The following is a 21,949-nucleotide window of genomic DNA, read 5'->3' on the forward strand; positions in this document are numbered from 1 at the left end:
AGGATTTAATCAAAAAGTTTAATATTTTGAGGTCCCAAGGAACAAAACAACTGATCACCATTAAATTATCCTTAACCCTTTGCAGTCCGACATTACAATTTTCCCTTTCCAGTCCGATGACGTAAAGCATCAAAGACATAAAGCACAGGTCTCTAGTCATTTTTTCTCCAGAAAAAGCCAAGAAAACCGTTCAATGTCTGAGTGTGACCGATAGGAGCTGAATGAAACCGAAAAAAAGGGCGTATCTCATAACCCCATGCACTACAGAGATAACACGGACATAACAAAGGAGATAGCTTTTTCTTCATCCAGCGCTCAAAGAATATCGCAGACATGTGCAGAGCTTTTTGAGATGTTATAGTAATAAAATAATGACTTGGATTGCATTATTGATGAGTTTGGTGATAAAACGAGTGATCAGGAGAGGATTTATCAGTATGCACTATAAAAAGGTATGTGAAAAATACAGCGAACAAGGGGTGGGGCTTGGCTGGAGATACAGTACTAAGTGTCCTTTTGCAATTCAGTGCCTTTTATACCTGTTTTATTTGGAAAAAAATTTTAAACAGCACATTTAAAATAAACAGCGCATATGAAAATGAATTGGACCCGACGCGCCTGACAGGCGCTGAATAAATAGACTGCAAAGGGGTAATGTGTTTGGTATAATATATAAGCTATATTAAGAACCTTTCTGAACAATAAAAAAAAAACATTTACAATCAGATTAATGCCGACTTACGAATATTTCCTAAATATGTTGAGGGTACCATTTGTACATTAAATGTATAGTATGGAGTTATTTCAAAACTCAAAGCAGGAGCAAAGTAAAAAAAAATTGAATTTTCGGTGTTGGACGTACTGAGAGTCAGTGTCACTGTAAACACTGTTAAATTTAATAAAATTGAGTGATGATGAAATTAGCAGCTTGCACTTATCATTAAGCTCACACATTCTGCTTTAGAAAGAAATATTTAAATAAATCTATTCTTTAGTAACATGAAAAAAATGTAATTACTCCATCAATTTCCCATCAAGTTTTGTAACTGGCTATCGACTATTGACAAAAAATTTATGTTTTCACCTATAATCCAAATGTTTCTTTGGTAATGCTTTATAAATCCTAAAAGTAGACCAAATGCCCTGTAAAATGTGTGTCATTTCTGCGATAGGATGATTTTAAAAAACTAACTCTTGGGGTGACATTCCTGTGGAATTGCCCAGCTGTAGCATGTGCACATGCACTATATCCAAGGAGGGACTCTGTCGCCCTGCAGCATGTTTTGAATTTAGTGTCCTTCAATGGTGATGCACGGTGGACCTGGCAGTACCCCCCCCCCCCCCCCCCCCCCCCCCCCCCTGCTTTTCAGTCCTATCCCTCTCTTACAATACGAGTATGTTAAATGTTGACTGGTATGGTGGTTTTATAATAATGACTGAGCTGGGACCATCAATCTTATGTTGCATGTAACCTGCTGTATTTGGACCAAGGTCTCCAGAGGTAAAAATTAAAAAATGCTTATGCTAGTAAATGCTGCACCACCATAAATGTACCAGTTTCAACATTAGAAAAGATCAGGTGTCGGTTAGGTTTATAACTACCAGATGTAATTAACTTAACATAGATTGGTATTAAACCACCTTATCCGTATTAAGTATCTTTGGACATATGTTGAAAAGGTTATTGTGCAAGTGAGGCCTGGTAGCGTTATGTAGTCTACATATGGAAGGCACAGCAGTGGCTCGGCCAGATAGCAGGGCTGCCTTCAGTCCTGCTGTCTCAGTCTAAATTAAATCCTAACATTTGTAATGTCAGCTTCCATCTGGCTGTGTTGATCGCTGTTGATTTAAATATGCCTGTAACTGTAATATCACATACTTTATGTGCAGCCAGTCTGGTATCATCCCCAAGTGGCACATTACATAGCAGATTCCATTGCCCAACAAACGTATTGTAGCTTGTATAAATATCAACTGGATTTCTGTTGTGTTTAAAATAAATGCAGTAAATATGTTTAAAGAAAAAACAAATGTGAATAACAATGTGCATTTTGGCAGCTTATTTTACTGTAAAGTGAAGCAACTTGTTGTGTACCTAAATACATGGAATAGAAAAGTGTCCATATGTGAGTTCATCATGTAAATACTGCACCTGAGAGTTTCAAAACTACTAAACAAACAAAAGGCAACAAGTAGTACATTTAGAGTGAAGTGTTACCAGGGCTGTACTGCTGTAATTTAACACGGTGTCCCTTGAAATTAGGTAAGTTAGAGCTGATATTTCTAAAACTCCTAAATGCCTTATTCCCAGTTTTGAAGACCATTAGCCATTGTGTATTATGTCACGTGTAGGGGGTATTGGCTGTAGATACCCAATGAAGATAATTTATGTATAATGGTTTTAATTAATTAAGTTTTAATTTAGCACTCTTAGTTACAATTTCTCTCAAACTAGCTCAAGATCGGGAGGAAACAATTGCACAATAAAACACTGGCAATTTGGCCGGTGATTGTGAACAGGTGTAGAGGTGATGCGGTGCAGAAGGAATCGCAAACAATTGTAATCTGGTAGGAAAGTGGTTTTAATTGTAATCCGGGTCTGGTGACCAACAAAAGAAAAACACTCCGGCAATACACAACAGTGTATAATGCGCAGAGCCAAACAAACGGGTTTACAGTCCCAAGCAATAAACGTTATCCTCCCCACAATACTAAAACACGGTCACCAGTCACTGGTGCGTATAGTACTGCTCGTGGTGGGTGATAACAGGTTATTTGGTGACAGTTCCGGCTTGTGCTGGCCCAAAAGCAACAGCTCCGGAACGTGTTTAGCAAACAAAACAAACAAACACTTAAGAATATTCCTCGTCAGTTTCTACTGCAGCTCTCAGGCCTTCCAGGTTTAAAGTGCAAACCCCAAGCGAATTAAAAGATTAGTGTTTCTCTGGCCCCTTTTATGCTACCCCGCATGATCCCTTGGTAGACGACTTCAGCTGCGTCTATAGCTTGCAGCAGCTACCCCGTTTACCTTCCAGGTCAATGCATTCCTGCATTGACCTGCAGTATCGCTTCCATCCAGGCTGACCGACTTCCTGACCTTGGAAACGAACTGTCAGGACAGCCTGTCCAGATACCTTTCCTTTCACTATTTAGCACCCTCACAGGTCGAGAGAGAGATTTATAACCAGTATTTGTATTTCTGTCACAAACACCCAACACCTGTTATATCTTTTATACATTTTATCAGAGGTTTGTAAATAAAATGCAGCATGTTATTTTCAGTAAGGAATAATGGTTAGGCAAAATCTCGGTGTAAATGTCAATAACAAGTGAAAGCAATACATTAATTGTCTATAATTTGTCTATTCTGTAAGAAAGTTTCCTTTCTATGACTAAAACTCACTTTAAAACAAAGACAGCCTCTTGGTTGCCCTTGAAGATTTCCTAATTTAGAATATCTCCCATTGCTCACAATAACTACAGTGGTTTGCAGAAGTATTGATCCCCTACCAATAATGTCACATTTTGTTGAATTACAACCATAAGGAAGCGCAGTTTTTCAAACAAACTCTTTTTCTTCAAAACTGTAGTGGTTAATCTGAACACTGTTATATAAGGAGGAGGTTAAATTTCAGCAAAGAAAATGTACAAAATGAAATTTACTGGTTGCATAAATATTCAGCCCCTTAAGTCAGTACTTGGTAGAAGCACATTTTGCAGCAATTAATGCTATTAGTCTTTTTGGATAGGTCTCTACTAGCTTTGCACAGTAGGATGGTGTCATTTTTGCCCATTCTTCACAGGAAAAGTTTGTTGGGGATTGTCGATGGACTACAATCTTCAAGTCTCGCCATAAATTTTCGATTGGTTTGAAGTCAGGACTTTGTCTCAGTTACTCAAGAACATTAATTCTCTTCTTGTTCAACCATTCCAGTGTGGCTTTGGCTTTGTGCTTTGGGTCATTGTCCTACTGAAATGTGAATTTCCTCCCTAGTTTCAGTCTTGTACTTTGCACCATCCATTCTCCCCTCTATCCTGACAAGCTTCCCAGTCCCTGCTGAAGAGAAGCATCACCATAACATGATGCTGCCTCCACCATGCTTGTCACTTGATATGGTGTTGACGGTGATGTGCACTGTTGGGCTTGCGCCAGACATAATGCTTGGAATTTAGACCGAGAAGTTCAATTTTTGTCTCGTCTGACCACAAAACTTTTTTCCACATGTCTGCAGTATCATCTACATGCTTTTTTTGCAAACTCCATACGTACTTTAAGATGAGGCTTTTTGAGTAATGGCTTCTTTCTTGCCACCTGTCCATACAGGCCAGCCTTGTGTAGGGACCGGCTTATTGTTGATGGGTGAACACACACACTGACTCCCATCTCAAACACACAACTTTGTAGATCTGTCAAGGTCATTGTTGGATTCAGAGTGACATCCCGAACCAGTTTCCTGCTTGCCTGGCTGCTCAGTTTGGGAGGGCGACCTGATCTGGGTAGTGTCTTGGTGGTATGATGCATCTTCCACTTCTTAGTGATGGACTTCACTGTGCTGAGAGCGATAATAAGTGCCTTTTTAAATTTTCTTGTACCTTTCTCCTTCTCTGTGCCTCTCTACTACTGTATCCCTGACTTGTTTCGAAAGCTCCTTGGTCTTCATGGTTGCTTTGTTGGATCACTATATGAGTTGCAGCTTGAAAGTCTTTATATACCTGAGGGAAATTATCTGCAAGTTAAACCACTTTGAGTACACATGTCAAACCATTTCACAAATTTTGTGACCTTTCACAAATAATGTGCACCTGTGCTGATTTAGGGCTGCAGTAGCAAAATGGTTGAATACTTATGCAACTGAGATTAATATGTTTTTCTCTGTAAATCTTATTTATATTCTATATGCACTTCTTAACTTTATCAATGTGGAGTAGTTTGTGTAGATTCTACGTGTAAAGTCTAATTGGAAAGCGTTATGGAGTACATTCAAGAGCAAACAAAATGTGAAAACTTTACAGGGTGGTGAATACTTCTGCAAACCACTGTATATTGAATTACAACTGGCAATTGTAGGGAGTCAAACTCGGTGGAGCCTGTGGGCTTCACTTATCAGTGTAGCTATGGTTACCAAGCTAGGCTCACTCCCTTTTACCTCTTATAACAATTTTGCAGATTCAGTACAATTTAAAGAATAAAAGTCTACACTCTATCTATCTAGTTGTCATAGAGACTAGGCAAGCAGCCTCCAGACCGATATGCTGGAGGACGGTATAAAAGACTAAATAGAATATTACTAGCTTCTTTTAATGATTAAACAAAGGATAATGTAAGTATAGTATAGGTTTTAACCAAGAACAATCCAGAGATTCAACATTTTTTACACAGAATACCATTTGGTGGACAGAAGTATGACTTAACCCCTCAATCAGTCATTAAAAACTGCAGTTCTTTTAAAAGGTATTGTCAGCTCTTTTTTTTTTTTTTTTGATTTTCATGGAGTTGACTTTTTAACCTAAAGACTCATTAAATCCTAGGTAATGTAAGTAATGGTACTTAACATCTTGGTATGCAAATTAATAAAATAATCTCAAGGGTGCTGATGACATGCTCTAATTCGCTTACCTTTCTGTAAATGCTGAGCTGCTGCTGTTTATCATTCGAACACATTTCCATAACATGGCAAAATAAATCACTAGAAGTGCCCAAAATTGGTTTTTAATTTAGCAGGGTCTGCTTGGAGAGGTCCCGAGGTGACGTTATTGATTCCCTTTCAAGCACAAAATGTAACTATTACAAATTGGGTGTTTACCCATACCGTAATGGTTACACTTATATTTCAGGGAACCAGGGTTATGGTAATAACCTATGGCTTTCTTCCCACACTGCATTTTCAATGCAGATATCAATCATTCTTCTATTGCTACAGGCATGATTTATTTATACCTATCTATTTAAGGTACAGACCTCATTTACGTCGTCCCCAGTTTAAGATTATTTTTTGCAAGTTAAACAAATGGGAGACGGACATTTCTTGTCACCAAAAAAATATTTGTGTATCCCAGACAGTTCCTATGTCAACCGGGGGTATGTGAAAAGGAAATTGTTTGTTTCTCACAGTGGAGACCTCCAGCATACCAAGGATTAAAGTTCATTGGAAAGGGCATGTCTGTACTTTAATGAGGCTTTCTTAACCTTCTAGGTGGCTTTTAATATTTCTGTACAACAACCAATAAGGATGTTTGACATTCAGTTAAATGTGACTGCAGAAAGACGACCCTGGAATGCAGCTTTCGATAGATACTGTAATTGTTGGATCGTTGGAATGGTTTGACTCTGAAATAGCATTCTCAGTGTACCAGAATCATCCTAGTTCTTATCAATATTACATTTCTTCAATAAGTAGTCTGATCACTTAAAAAAAAAAAAAAAAAAACACACACACACACACACACACACACACACACAAAAACAGTTTTCTTCATACGGGATGCTTGGCTGCAAGTGTACAGGTTTAGTGATAAAATGAAAGAAAGCAGAATCATTCAAATGTAAAACTTGACAAATAACACATGGCTTGTGGTCACTAACATTTTAACACAGAGCAGGAATTGTAGAATATTTTTTTCACATAGCTTGCTTAAAGGAAAATAAGGAAGGTAACTGCAAACACAGCTTTACATAAATGACAGTGCAGTATTGGTTAGCATAGTTACAGAAGCTAGTGTGGAATTTGTTCTTGTATCATGATCATTTTAGTCACATGACATTCTGTCTAACTGAACAGATTGTTTTGAGCTGAGCTACACACTAGAAGACCCTGCAACTCCTGAGCTCATCAGCACCTGCTGTTTGATCATTCAGCCTCAGCCTGGCTGCTTTATGGTGAGTGACAGGCTGCTCGAAGCTTTTATTTGTGTCATCATGCTGCAGACATTAATGGGCTTGCAGCTCGGCATCACGAGCAATAGTGTTGCTATTTAGACTATAAATGAATTGCCTGCCTGGCCCTTTGCCATTGGCTCGGTGCATAAGAGGGGGTGATTTTATTTTTTTCTTTAACTCCCAGTCACTGACGTGTGCCTTCCCATGGAACTATGAGGCTGAATCAAAACACTAGTGGAAGATGCTAGCTGAGACAGTGATAGTGCATTGAAGCTGAGGACTTCCCTCTCGTCCAGTGCACACAAGGGAGTGCTGTTTGATTTTTGCATTCCATTGAGTTGACTGTACAATAGCCTTTGGAATTGTTTTGTGGAAATGATTGGTGTGAACAGCGTCCAGGGTAGCAGCAAGATGCGTGTGCGACCCCCAGGCTCAGTCAAGTATGCCAGGGATGAGGCTGTCCGTCGACAGTCTCTTCGTTCCAAGTCTTTGAAAGTGTCCAGTTCTTCAGAATTTTCTGCCGGACACCACAAACAGAGCAAGGTAAAAAATTTAAAAAAGTACCTACTGCGAATGTAAACACTAAAAAATACCTTTTACTTTGCTGCTTTCTAATGAGGTCAGTTATGTAGGCAGACTGATATTGGTAATTGTCATTTTAAATATTATGTGAAAACCTATTTTGTGTAAAAATCCATGCAGGGTATTTAAGCTTATTATCATATTTGATGTAACCTCAGTATAATTCAATTAAGCTAGAAGCTTATTTTCCTGTAAGGTGATGATTGATTTATTTATTTTTTTTTTTTTTCATAGCATGCATATTTATGACTGCAAAATAACCACTTGTTGGTTTAGGGTACAATCTAAATACCTATTTGTAACATGCTTGTGTATGATGATAGTTTTTCTGCAATATGTATTGTGTATTCTTTACAGTAGAGAAACACTGCATTTCTGTTATTTTCACTTTGCAAACCAGAGAAGATTAATCGGGTTTATAAATGTAGTATAAAAGCAATACATCACTTCGTTTTCGTGAGGGTAGGCAGTAATGGTTGGCAGCGTGTATAATGTTTCATATTTTGAAACATCAATAGCACTGCCTCGCAGCTTGTGATTGTCAATTTTGTTTTTTTAAAGTGGCTGTGATTCATGCCTGTAACACAAAACAATGTATACTGCCAGGTCAGTCATTGATCTTACTCCTTTTCAATCCTTTTTGTTAAAACATCTTTGGGCCAATAATGAGTGCTGTTTTACCTATAATATTTTCAGGAGAGGAGGAGAATAATAATGATAATGATAATAATAATTTAATTTGTACAAATATCTGAAATAAAAAAAGATAATTTAATGTGTTGTATACCACAAAGTATTCAAGTCAATTTGAACAGAAGATTGATTATGCACTGGCAAGATCTAGTGAGATTATGCAAATGTCAGAAATAGCAAGATTTGTTAAAATGCACTTTTTAAGTAAGTAATAGTACTGGTATAAACAACAGTGGCACCAGTGATCTAGTTTATCATCAATAGCTTGATTTTATTGTATGCTGCAGTGAATCTGCAAGGTTTTATTAAAACTGAGCTAGTCCTTTGCAGCAGTCATTTGCAGTTTGTTTTTGTATTTATTTTATTTTTTCTGTGTGATTTCATTCTGCATTGAAACCTTATTTCTAGGCAATTGATAGTGTTCATCTGTTTTTTAAATATGAAAATACTGCTTTCTAAAGTATCAGTTGTGCTCTACAATGAAGAAAACATACGCTGAAGAGAGAAGAGGTAAAATGAGTGTGTAAAGAGGCTTTAAAGATGTTTGTGAAGGAGGGTAATGTAATGTTTCCATTGTTAAGAGTCCCCTGGTGTATATTGTAATGCATTGCTAAGTGAAATGCTGATCGTGTTACATATTGGGTAGTTTAGCAGATGTGGCAGCATGGTAATACTAACATAATTCATGAATTTGAAATCATTCCTGCAGTGTTTGTAAATAAATAATGAGTTCCTTTGTTTTTAAAAACCTTAATTAGCTCTTGGTTAGAAACAATGCTTACTATATTACTTACTTCAGTAAACAGCTCTCAAGTGAAAGCTTTGAATATATTCAGCTATTGAAATTAAATGTATTCATTTCCCATATACATTTTTGTGTCAATTAATTACTTACCATATTATAACCTGGTACACCTGGCAGTTTGAAATAATTTTGATACTAATTCTAAGATTACATTAGGTGTATTATTTATTTAGCATTCTTGAAAATCTGTACATCTCTGTGTGTATGTGTGTATGCATTTTTTTGCCCAGAAACTTTTTCACACACGCCTCTTGTCATCTCAATAAACAAACCACGGGTACATCATCTACCATTCAGAATTCGGAACTTTTTTTTTTTTTGTGTTTTTCTGTATTACTACTGCTTGCAACTGCTTTGGTCACTGTAGCTCAGTAGTCTCAACCTAAGAGAACCCCCCTCGGGAAGCAAGCAAAGCGTTCTCTCGAAGTTGATCACCATACACACTATGAATTAATCAATAAATATGTAATACTTGTCATGATGCATGCACATCAAAATATGAAATTAACTGAATAAGTAAAAGAAAAGCAATAGAAAAGTGTATTGATAAACTATAATAATAACGTAACAGACAAGCTAAAGTCAGTAAACTGTCGAACTAAATGAACACAGCACCCCTACACACATTAAAAAATGCAGCAGCACTAAACAATACATGCACATTATTGAACAGAATGGTGAAGCAACTTACCAGAACAGGAAGCACCAAATTGCTTGTCGACTTGTGTCTGATTTCAAGTTTTTTGTAGCAAGAGAAACAGTGGCACGTTTCGCCTTTTTGTTTACGTGCCATTTTGTAGCAATGAGGTGCACTCGTAGAAATCAAAATACAAAATGAGTCAATGATATGAAGGCTGTTCTGGAAAGATTTAATAAACAAATCGGTGTGCCTCAAGACACTGTTGCGATGACAAGTCGCTTTTGAAAAGACTGAATAAACCATTTGAATTTAAGTTTGATGATAATGAGTTATTAGGTAACAAAACCGTACTGTATCCGTTCTGAACGAATCACTATAGGTGTCAAGAAGCTGTTCTTTTAAGCAAAGTTCCTGTTTATAATGAGAAAAAAACGGTTTCACCCAAAGTGTGTTTCCTTAGGCGAAGTGTTCAATTAAGTGTTTCATGAAGACTACTGTACTTAAGCAGTCAACATCTGACTGTACAGTAAAAAAAAATCTGCTTTGCCATTTTGTCACAGACACTAGTTTGGTGCCAGAAACGTCTGAAGCTGCATCCACGCTGGACACAGTGACGTGAGTGAAGTCGCCGAATGTCGGTCAACACCAGACATGGCTTGGAAGTGATCCAAAAGACTGGAAATAAACACATGACCCCGCCCGTGCATTCCTATTGGACATACTAGAGATGGGCTGTCCCATTACAAAACAGGTCTTGTTTTGATAAAAGGCTACCACCCTGACCTCCGGCAACTCGGGTGTAAAATAAAGGCTGGACTTTTAAAATCTGTAGATCTGAGTTATTGAACATCCTTATATATCCAACTGTTTTATTGTTATCATTATTATTAGTGTTGCTTGTACAGTTGTAGTCATAGTATTTTTTTTCTTTGTGGTACCAGTAGTCATAATAGTAGTCTGATTTGAAGTCTTATACATCTCCAGGTGGACAACAGTAGTATAGCACAGGGGTGCCCAACCTTTTTGCATGGGTGGGCCACATAGACCAAAGGGCAACCTTGTGTGGGCCAAACAAATAAGATATTTTCATAAGATTTTAAAAGAACCATAAATATAGGTTCCAGTTTTCAATGTCGGCCAATTTAAAGTCATCTGTATTTATTTATTTGTGTTTAGCTTGTTATTAAATTGCAAATGCTTGTTTCTGAGCACAGGACTATCTCTTTCGAAATAAAATAAATAAACCACAGTTAAAATGTCACACAACACTCTGCACCTGTCAGATAGAACAAGAATAAGATTGCCAAAGACAGAAGAAAAAAACAGTAAAAAAACACATAACTCTCTCTAATTATGAATAAAGAAAAATCTGCACTTACTGACTTAGTGAGAACTTTGAGGTTGTTTCTCAGCTACCAGTTTCTCAAAGTTTGTCTCAAACGTACATCATGCAGGTGGTCGTCTGTCAAGCGCAGATTTTGGAATTGATCATTGGGAAGCAGGAAGTAAAACTCGACCAATTTCTTCTCATGAAACATATCCTTTAAACCTGAGTTACACTGCATGTCAATGAATTCCATTTGAAGAGAAGCAGGGACATTATCCACCTCAGCAACAAAGGGGTTTTCAAACAGACGGATGTTGTTTGCTTGTGACTTGAAGTTGGAAAATCTGCAAGGGTGTAAAGATTCAGTTTTTAAGTTTATTTTAGCTAGTCGTGTTACTTTCAGCTTTATTTTACACAAAACATAGGGAAGAAAAAAATACAATGTCAACTGCTTTTTTAGGTTGGGCACCCATGGTATAGTTATTTTCAACAAAATTGATTTTATTGTTATACATTTATATGCACAACTGCAGTCTCAATTGTGCTTCTTTACAAATTCCTTCTTTGAACATTTTTGCTTAGAAACTTTAAGTATTTAAAATGTAACTTATTATTATCCTCTGTGTTATAATGTGCAGGTCACCACTTGTATTATTATTTACTTTGCACCACCCGCAAGCGACCCAGCCATCGTCTTTCTTCTGGACAGCTTTGTAGTCGTTCCCTTGAATGCAAAACAAAATATTTTTCCGTCCCAATTGATGTATTTTGTGTCTAGCATGCAAGATTTTGCATTAACGTGACCTCTGTATGTACGTACGTATATGTTGGGGCTGTCAATCGATTACAGTTTTTGATTGATTAATTTATGGACATAAGTTGATTTATCGATAGATTAATCCGTGCACATTTTTAATAAAGGTAACAGTATTATAACGGCTGTCCTGCATAGTAATACTAAAAAAATCTTTAGAATCTAAAAAAAAAAAAAAAAAAAAGCCAATGGGAATTTGGTCTTTTTAAAAGCATTTTTATTATTATTTTAACACATTTTCACAGAACATTGGTTGTTTACATAGCTATGTACTTGACTGATTTGTACTTCTGAATCTAGCAGAACCTGAGGCACAGAAGAGTTGAAGCCATTCAGAATCTTGTCACAGGTACACAAGAATACTGTGGCTATTGACAAGTGATTGCTTCACATGCTGTCATGGTCAGAAATCAGAGAAAGTAATTCCACAAAATTACCCCTATTTGAAGAATTGGTGTCTTTGTCAGTTCAGGTATTTCTGGTGTATACCTCCATTATTTCTGAGAAAGTTCTTGAAAATGGATTCGTAACCAAATCGACTATGTCTCCATTGTCTTCTGACTTTTTTTAATTTGGAAAAAGCAATTTGAAATATTACTTTGAAGTTCTCAATATAATTCTCATTAACTGTCTATATAATTAGCAATATTGCATGAAATTTAACTATGCTTACACCCTACCCTAACATATGTATGTCCTGCCTCCGCTCGCTTATCATTGGACTGCTGCAGAGAAAATAGAACTGCATGATTTAATTATATGATTCTTTACTTGATTAATACTAAGAAATGAACTAATTAACCAGACTTTAATTATTAAATATAATTAAAAAATATATTATATATATATATATTATATTTATCTTATAACCTTATATAATATTATATATATATATATATTAAAAAAAAATAATCTTAGTTAATCTTGGTTTTAATCGCATTGATATGCCTTTCTCCATTTTTCAGTGTGTGTGTGTATGTGTGTATATATACAGTGCCTTGCAAAAGTATTCAGACCCCTGACCAATTCTTTCCTATTACTGAAATACAAATGGTACATTGAAATTTTGTTCTGTTTGATATTTTATTTTTAAACACTGAAACTCAGAATCAATTATTGTAAGGTATCATTGGTTTTATGTTGGGAAATATTTTTAAGAAAAATAAAAAACTGAAATATCTTGCTTGCATAAGTATTCAACCCCTGTGCTTTGGAAGCTCCCAGTTTGCACCAATGAAAGAAATTGCCCTAACAAGGTCACAATTACCTTACCATTGGCCTCCACCTGTGAACCATTAAAGTTGCTGTCACATTTTCTGGATAAAAACCCCACTGTTGAAGGATCGTTGGTAAGGCTGTGAATCTGAAGGAAAATGAAGACCAAAGAGCATTCTACAGAAGTTAGCGTTCTATAAAGTAATACAAATGCTTAGATTAAGGAAAGGGTACAAAATAATATCCAAGTGTTTGGATATCCGAGTGAGCACAGTTGAATCAACAATCAGGAAGTGGAAGCTGCATCACACCACCCAGGCACTGCCAAGAAAAGCCCATCCCTCAAAACTCAACGCTCAAACAAGAAAGAGACTTGTGAGAGAAGCCACAGAGAGGCGAACAATCACTTTGAATGAGCTACAGAGTTCAGTGGCTGGGAGTGGAGTAATGGTGCACCAGTCAACCATGTCAAGAGCTCTGCATAACACTGGCCTGTATGGGAGGGTGGCAAGAAAGAAGTTACTCAAAAAGTACCATCTGAAAGCACGTCTGGAGTTTGTCAGAAAGCATGAGAGTGACCCAGCTGTGATGTGGGAAAAGGTATTTTGGTCAAATGAGACCAAGATGGAGCTTTTTGGCCAAAACTCAAAGCGCTATGTGTGGCGCAAACCTAACACTGCCTATGCCTCAAGACATACCATCCCTACAGTGAAGTATGGTGGTGGCAGCATCATGCTGTGGGGATGCTTCTCATCAGCAGGGACTGGGCATCTTGTTACAATTGAAGGAAGAATGGATGGAGCAAAATACAGGAAAATACTGCAAGACTATCTGCCTCAGTCTGCTAAAAAACTGAAGCGTGGGAGGAAATTCACCTTTCAGCAGGACAATGATCCCAAGCACAAGGCCAAAGCAACATTGGAGTGGCTCAAGAACAAAAAGGTGAATGTCCTACAGTGGCCCAGTCAAAGTCCTGATCTCAACCCCATTGAGAATCTGGCACTATTTGAAAATTGCGGTCCACAAGCGTCGTCCAACCAACCTGAACAACCTGGAGCAAATCTGCCAAGAAGAATGGGCCAAAATCACTCAGACACAGTGTGCAAAGCAGGTACATACTTACCCCAAAAGACTTAAAGCTGTTACTGCAGCGAAAGGCGGCTCTACCAAATATTAATGTGTGGGGGTTGAATACTTCTGCAAGCAAGATATTTCAGTTTTTTATTTTTCTTAAAAATATTTCCCAACATAAAACCAATGTCACCTTACAATAATAGATTTTGAGTTTAAGTGTTTTAAAATAAAATATCGAACAAAACGAAAATTTCAGTATACCATTTGTAATTCAGTAATATGAGAGAATTGGTCAGGGGTCTGAATACTTTTGCAAGGCGCTGTATATATGTGTGTGTGTGTATATATATGTATATAATTAATCGCAATTACGTTTTTTTTATCTTATTTAATCTTAGTTTTAATCGCATATTTAATCAATACAGTTACTGCATCCAACTCATTTGTTTGTTTGATTAGATGCTATTATTAATAATAATAATAATAATAATAATAATATAATAATCATCATCAAAAAAGAACCCAGCATAAAATACATGTTTCTGGATTAATCATTGCCCCCTTTATAGTTTTATATTTATTTACAGAGTTATACAGAAAAGTAACTGCTAAATCACAATGGAGTCAGTTTGTTACTTGCCTTAATGCATTTCAAATTATGCTGTATATTTTCTTATCAGTTTCCTATATATATATAAGTGTGTGTGTGTGTGTGTGTCATTCTGTAGGTAGGGACATTCAGTGTTTTAATTTAAACCACGTTAAACTGTATACATAAAACATACACACTTAGAAATTATTATACATGGCTATATTATTTGTGTTGGCAACACAGTATTTGTCAGGTTGAGATGAATTGATATGTTTTCAGGTCAGGGTAATGTATAGACTGTCAGCATTAATATACCAAATTTATACTTATATATATATATATATTAGTGTGTGTGTGTATTTAAAATAAAAAAAAGTACCTGCAGTAGTAGTCGAATTTCCCCAATGCGAAGAATACATGTATTCTGAACATGCGATGCTACGCTCGGTATGATTATTTTGTTATATCGCATATCACTGCCTCACATCAACTGTGACAGAGAGAGACATTTATTGCAAGACAGAATTTTTTATTTTTGTGCATGCACTTCCCCAATCCACGCCCCTCCGTTAACAGGGAAAACTGGGATCAGGAAGCAGTCGGCCCGGAGCACAAGCAAACTAGATGCTGATAAAAGCACGGTGTATTGATACAAAAAATAACTTTAAAAAAAGGAAACATCAAGAAATAATAACATAAGGAAGGTTACAAACAAGAGGCGGCCATTTGGCCCATCTTTCTCGTTTGGCTGTTTGTTAGTAGCTAATTGATCCCAGAATCTCATCAAGCAATTTCTTGAAGGATCCCAGGGTGTCAGATTCAACAGCATTACTGGGGAGTTGGTTCCAGACTCCCACAATTAACTGTGATAAATTGACAGCCCTGATATATCATTTTATTTATTTTTTAAATCAAGAATGCAGATGCACAATTAGCTTATTATGCTCACTCTCTGTGTACAGTGTGTGCTCTGGTGTTCAGTAGAAAAGCCTGCAGATATGTGTCTTGGAATCAAATCTATTGCAACAGTATCCCCACACAGGACAGCTTTGTCCAGCTGGCATAATGAGCCTCCAAATGATATTACTAAAGTTTGGATGGTTTAATGTCTTGGGGACTGGGGTGCTTCTGAAAGGCTCACATTGGTGTCATGCTTATTAAACCATTATATAACCACCTTTGTCCTGAGACCTGGTGAAATAATCTTTAAAACCAAACCACTCCGTTACTTCATTTTGGCAAGGAGGCCTGGCAGGGGGTTGCTGATCACCACGATTGAGGTGTAAACCTTTTACAACCTACAGTAATAATGTAGTGTTCTTGTATTTAAAAGTGCTGCATTAAACTAATGCAAGTGTTTTAGTACTATACATAAGTTTGCTAATGTGGAAAATCTTTTCTTTAACAGCACGCATGTTCCATGGAAACATCAGATCAATTATTTTCTGTTTTGTATTTGTAATTAATTTAGAACAATTTGTAGATTTTATTTTTCACTTTGACATTATGGACTTTTTTGTGTTGATCAGTTGCAAAAACTCCTAATTAAATCCATTTTAATTTCATGTTGTAACACAATCAAATGTGGAAAAGTCCAAGGGGGGAGAGCCACTGTAAATAACTGAAAGAATACTGGAAACACGTGTCTTTACATGGATTCGCTTCAAACCCATGCCTGAAAGTGCAAAATTGCTGGATCTAACTCAGATTTGAATTGTAATTCCACCTGTGTACATTTGTCCCATTAGTATTGTGTCAGAGCCTGGATTCCTTTTCTGCTCATTAGACACATGTGGATACCAGCTTACAAACTTTTGATTTGCACCTTCATTAGACCATATTGGTGAAAAATACTGCAGGCAAGGTCCTGACTAAGGAGGTTGTGGATAAATCAGATATCTTAAGTGAAAGGAGTATATACGTTTACATTAATAAAATAGTGTATATTTAGAACCAATGTATTATTATTATTTATTATTATTATTAATAAGTTATTTTTCTTATTTTTTTAGGCCCTCTACAATTCAATCAAAAATGAAAAGCTGGAATGGGCTATGTAAGTATAGATTATATTTATATTATTGTTGTTCATTTACAAAAAACATTATTTGTAAAAAATTGTAATGCATATTTCCAAGATATTGAAAATGGAAACAGCAACTTTGAAAATGATGGTCCTTAAGTGATGACTTATTTTGTTATGCAAATGCACCTTTGGAATATCTAAGTTATTGATGTTGTTTTCTATTATTATTTTTTTTGTTGTATTATGATTGCAATAACATATTTATCTTTAGTTTGTGTTGAGTGGCATGTACTGTAGTAAAACCAGATTGATACTTACTGTTATGATCTACATTTTAAAAATGTCATTTTTTACCTGTTTAATTTCTTACCTTGTATTCTCTGTCATTCTCCATTATTTCTGCTAAGATCATTGTTTACCAGGATTCCTAACTATTCGGCAAAAATTTCAACCACCGATTCTGCTACTGAAATGACAGGGTTTCTGGTATTCAGATGCTAAATAATGGTATAAGCAGGAACAACAATATAGAACCATGTATTGTAAAGATATTGTTTCGATATGGTTCTAAATTATATATATATATATAATTTCCCTTTCTTTTAAAGTTTCTGTTTTAGTAAAACTAAAATTAATTCTAACCTGCACCAGTCCCTTGGATCTCATAACAGCCAGTAATTCTGAGTGGTTTGGCAGTTGTTATTACATCACTTATGAATACATAAAAAAAATCCATTAAACTCTGGATGTGTTCCAGTCTTTTGAAACGACTGGCAATTTATGCAAAGAGGCAACATGAAGGTCAGTACTGACTTTCATTATCACATCTAATTATAAAAATACTTTTAAAAAGATTCTAGCAGCCCAGCTCCAATCGAGATCAGCTATTGGAGAAAAAGATGGGTTGGCAGAATGCTGCTGTAGCAGACTTGAAAAAAGAGAGAAGTATTGTTGCAGAAAGAGGCAGCAAAACATATAAGGACTGGAATAAGAAGACATTAGGCCCCCAGCTTTTTATTTATTTATTTATTTATTTTAAAAATGTATTATTTCTTCCATTCTCCAGCATTTTTACAAACATTTTTTTTTTTTTTTTTTTTGCAGAAACATATAAATGAGTCCTATTTTTTATATTAATCTAAGCAATAGTGCCCATCGATGTTGGCTGTACCGTGTGATAGTTGACCACGACGGGAGTTGTGTCCCGAGCCAAAGGCGAGGGCGTTGACGATAGTCAAGGTCAACTATTACACGGTAGAGCCATCATTGAGAGGGCATTATCGCTACTAGAAAACAATTTTTGCCATTGTTTCCTTTTAAACAAAAAAAAAAACCTTAAAACCTAGATTTACCTTGAACCTGTACTGATTCGTCGGGTACCTTTCTGCTGAGTAAAGACGTTCTAAGAAAATAGCCCCGAACATTTTTTAAATAAAAACAAGGATGATGTACATATAAGGAGAAAAACAATTTGTTTTTATTTAGTAAATAGTTTTTTTTAATTTGTTATTAACCTGTTAGGGTTTTAAACCCCCATTTTATAATGTGGACATTGACTGAGAAATGAATGGAGCAATTAGTGAACAGTTTGTGTACGATGGAGTCTGAACTGGTTGTTGCTGGGGCGACATTTGTGGTGGAGTGGATTGGCTGGTGCGGTAGTGACAAGAACAGGATTCACTGCTTGATTGGTTGGTTTTGAGTCTTGTTTGGAGGACCAGCTGAGAATAGTATTGTAGACCCTTGGGGACTTGTGACCTTTGCATGGCCCAGAGGAAGGAGTCAATATATGTGCAGTTTATGGATGAGCCCAGATTGGAACTGTCTGCCATTTTTAATGACTATTTTCTCCTCTGTGTCATTGCTGTCCCTGTGGTTGACCTGCTCAGACACCACTAACAGCTGCAGGTTTCCCCAAAAGTGTTGCCTGTCAGTGTCTCTTCCTGTTTAATCTGTGGAGAACATCCTAAGTGCTGGTTTTCTTCCTCCTCAAGAAAGATGAACCTTAAGAGTTGGGTCAAGATTCTTGAAACTGGGTGTTCTGTTCTTAAAACAATGTTTTTATGTTGCATATTGTAACACACAATATATTCTTAGTACAGCATCATTCAAAACAATAGTTATATTTACATAGTCCGATTCACAGACCGCAAATAGGCACATTATAAGAAATAGTACTGTAAAAACTGGAATGCATCCAGTTATCACAAGTCCCCCACTTGTGTTAAACTGATAAAACCCAATATACAGTCTTCTTCAGTGCATGATTTTGGTACTTTAAATGTGTTTCATTTATGTGCTATTAATATAATATAGACACTAAAAATGTTCAGTTGAGGTTTTTAATAAAATACAGATGCATTTTAGTATAATGTTACACAAAATACTACACAAAAGGGTAGAGCAAAATGGTAATAAGTTCTTAAAGGGGACCAAATGTGCTAGATGAAAATGATTTGGTAGTTTAGTAGTTATTCTGTAAAAAATAAATAGCAGTATTTGAATGTTTTGCTAAGGTCCCATGCTCTCTGACAGGCTGCTATGATTGAATGGCAGATATTTCAGTGTGTCAGTCTGGCAAAGACCTGCCACGGCCCCATTTCACCCATCTATACTCATCAGCCTTTTCCTTCCAGATTCAACCACGCCATGGCTACGTGATGAGATGCATTACAAAAAATAAAATGTGTATTTTAATATAGTCCTTCCAAGTCCATGTATACTTTTGTTACCTGAAGCAACTTCATTTTCATATGTTAATAAGGTTTAAAAAAAACTAAAATAGAAAAAAAAAAAAACAATACAACGCAGTTAATACCAGTCACCTAATTCCAAAACAGATCAAATAGGTCATTCCACCATTTCTTGCTAAGCTGGACACTTCAGTACAAAATTGAAATTATGATCTTTCCTCATAATTTAGGTACTAAATAATTTTAGGTACTGACTAAATCTATCATTCATTGCTTACAATTAGTATTAAAGGTCCTGTTTGAGGCTTATAAAACACCAGTAACATTTTTAATAAATTATTATTGAAAAATGTACCATCATAAAATGGTGCTGTCCATTTTTTATGACTATCTTTTCAAACAGTATTATGCTAGTCTGCTCATTAATGGTATTCAGCACTAAAAATGAATCTTTATAACCAGTATACCACAAGCTGTATTCCAAAGTGCTAGTGGAATTCAAACATACACAACATTTATGATGTGAGGAAAATGGTTCTTGTAAATTCTGCTATCAAATTGCAGTATATAAACCTTCACAGTAAGGGCTTAAAAGAATGACTGATTTTGTAACCCAAATGATATTAACTATTCGAGAACCCTGATAGAAAAATCTGTCTATGGTGGCAAGCAAGTCATTGAAAAGGTAGCTGGTAAAAATCTATATTCCGATGTAATATTTCTATAAGGATGATAATGCATTAGAATTGAGTGCAGTTTGTTGCTAGAAATGTCTATGAAGCTGGAAGTTTAAGAATATTATACTGGTACCTGATACCAGACATTAAAGCACTCATCATATCTTATTGCAGTGCCTTTCAGATGTAACACAGAAAAAATAAAGCTAAGAATATAATTTGTAGGCTGATACTCATACCAGACTGGCCAATTTACTATATATTGCAAGCATAAATCCTGACCCTCCTACCAGACTGGCCAATCTATATAGCATACATCCCAAGAAATAGAACCAAAGAGTGAAGCAGTATAATGTGAGCACATAATCATGCATCACTAGTCACTAATGCAAGTTTAAAGGTGTTGATATCGTCTGCATGCTTGAGTCCTCCAATGTGATTACTATGTGAGTCATGTAGCTCACAGTCAGCACAGCAGTTTTTTCTCTATAGTTTAAAAGCCATTTCTCATGCTTTTGTCTGGAAAGAAAATGCTACCAGTTTGATTTATTTCTCATTAGAAACATGTTTTTGATTAGTACTAGTACAGTAGGCGAGTTAGTGATTGTTTTCATATAATTGTGCATCTTATTTTGTTGATCATGTTAACATGAGCAAGTCAGATTCACTTTTGTTTGAGGGGAGGGGGACAAGGGGCAAAACAAACAAATATTTGTTACTGGAATTCAACACCATTATTTACTTGACGCGATCTTGTTGCGAGTTATAACCCAGTCTCCCATTCTGTTTTTAGCTATTGATTTTTTTGTAGCGCTAATGATATATTTTAGCAGTTGCTTTTCCTGTAGAGCAGGGATGTCGAGTTCATTTTTACCAAAGGCCACATAGTGTAATTTAGTATTTGAAACACTAAACAAATATATTGTTTTATTTTGTGGCTTTTTCTGGAGCAGCATTAAACTGTGAGTTTGTTGATGAAAACATACAAACTGTTAAACATGTACTCTTTTGAGTTCTCTAATTATGCAAACAGTGTAAGCGGAGCCAAACAAATCAGTAACTTTGTGAAACATTTGTTTGTCTTCCCTGCTGTAGAAGGTAATGGCTAGTTTATACTGTACATTCCAGTTAAGGTTTTCAGCAGCACAGTGCAGAACTGCTAAGCATTATAGTGTAATCCATTAATATAGTTCATTATTACTAACAAGGTAACTGGCTCCTGATTATTTGCCACTGTACATTGGTGAAGAGGACCAAGAGGAATATGAAAACAAATATAAGGAAAATGAATATTGCAAAGTATTGAGTGCAGCAGTTGTTTTTCTGGTCTTCTAGAAACTGCAACAATCCAATCAAAAATGGCTGACTGATGACTGTCTGTAACTTTGTTTTATATTTTTTGGTAGCCAAAAGTGTGCAGTACATACTAGAGGGTATTCAGTTGATCTAAACAGTGATTAGTTTGTGGTAGGGTGGAAGCCTGCATTGGTAAATAGTGTGGGAGGGTGTTTAGTTAGTTTGTTTGGCAGGGATGGGGTTAATGCCATCCCAGCAGAATACACCTGTGGAATGTGGCTGGGTCTTAACTGAATGACTGATTGATCATCAATCTAGTCTCAGCCACGTGGTATAAAAGCAGCAGAAATCCTTTGTTCATGGAGGTAGTAGGGAGGTAAAGGCTAGGAGTAGCAGCGTGTGCTCACAGCTAAAGCGCTGAGATCGCAGTTGCTTAAGTACATGTTTCTTTTGTTGGTGTAATTGTTTTGTTTTGTTTTTAAACCTTTTTGTTTGTTAATAAATATGCGCTCTTGTGCTTCTACTGAAAAAACTCCCGTTTCCGAGTCTGCTTCCTGATGGTAACCAGGCTGGGCCATGACACTACCCTTTCACGTTGGTGTTAGTAGTGGGATAGTGCCTCCTGGTGACTCGGAACA

General features: G+C 36.2%; 1 protein-coding gene across 3 annotated transcripts in view; it reads left to right on the top strand.

The window, feature by feature from the left end:
- The window catches only part of LOC121301016 (PH and SEC7 domain-containing protein 2-like), a 117,584-nt gene that overhangs the window by 83,822 nt on the left and 11,813 nt on the right, over positions 1-21,949 (top strand). For all 3 annotated transcript variants that reach the window (XM_041230093.1, XM_041230109.1, XM_041230098.1), the window contains one exon: positions 16,632-16,675. In XM_041230093.1, coding sequence (XP_041086027.1) covers positions 16,632-16,675 — 44 coding nt within the window. The remainder of the gene's footprint in view (positions 1-16,631; positions 16,676-21,949) is intronic.

The sequence above is a fragment of the Polyodon spathula genome, chromosome 2 (assembly GCF_017654505.1).
Source record: "Polyodon spathula isolate WHYD16114869_AA chromosome 2, ASM1765450v1, whole genome shotgun sequence".
Taxonomy (NCBI): Eukaryota; Metazoa; Chordata; class Actinopteri; order Acipenseriformes; family Polyodontidae; genus Polyodon; species Polyodon spathula.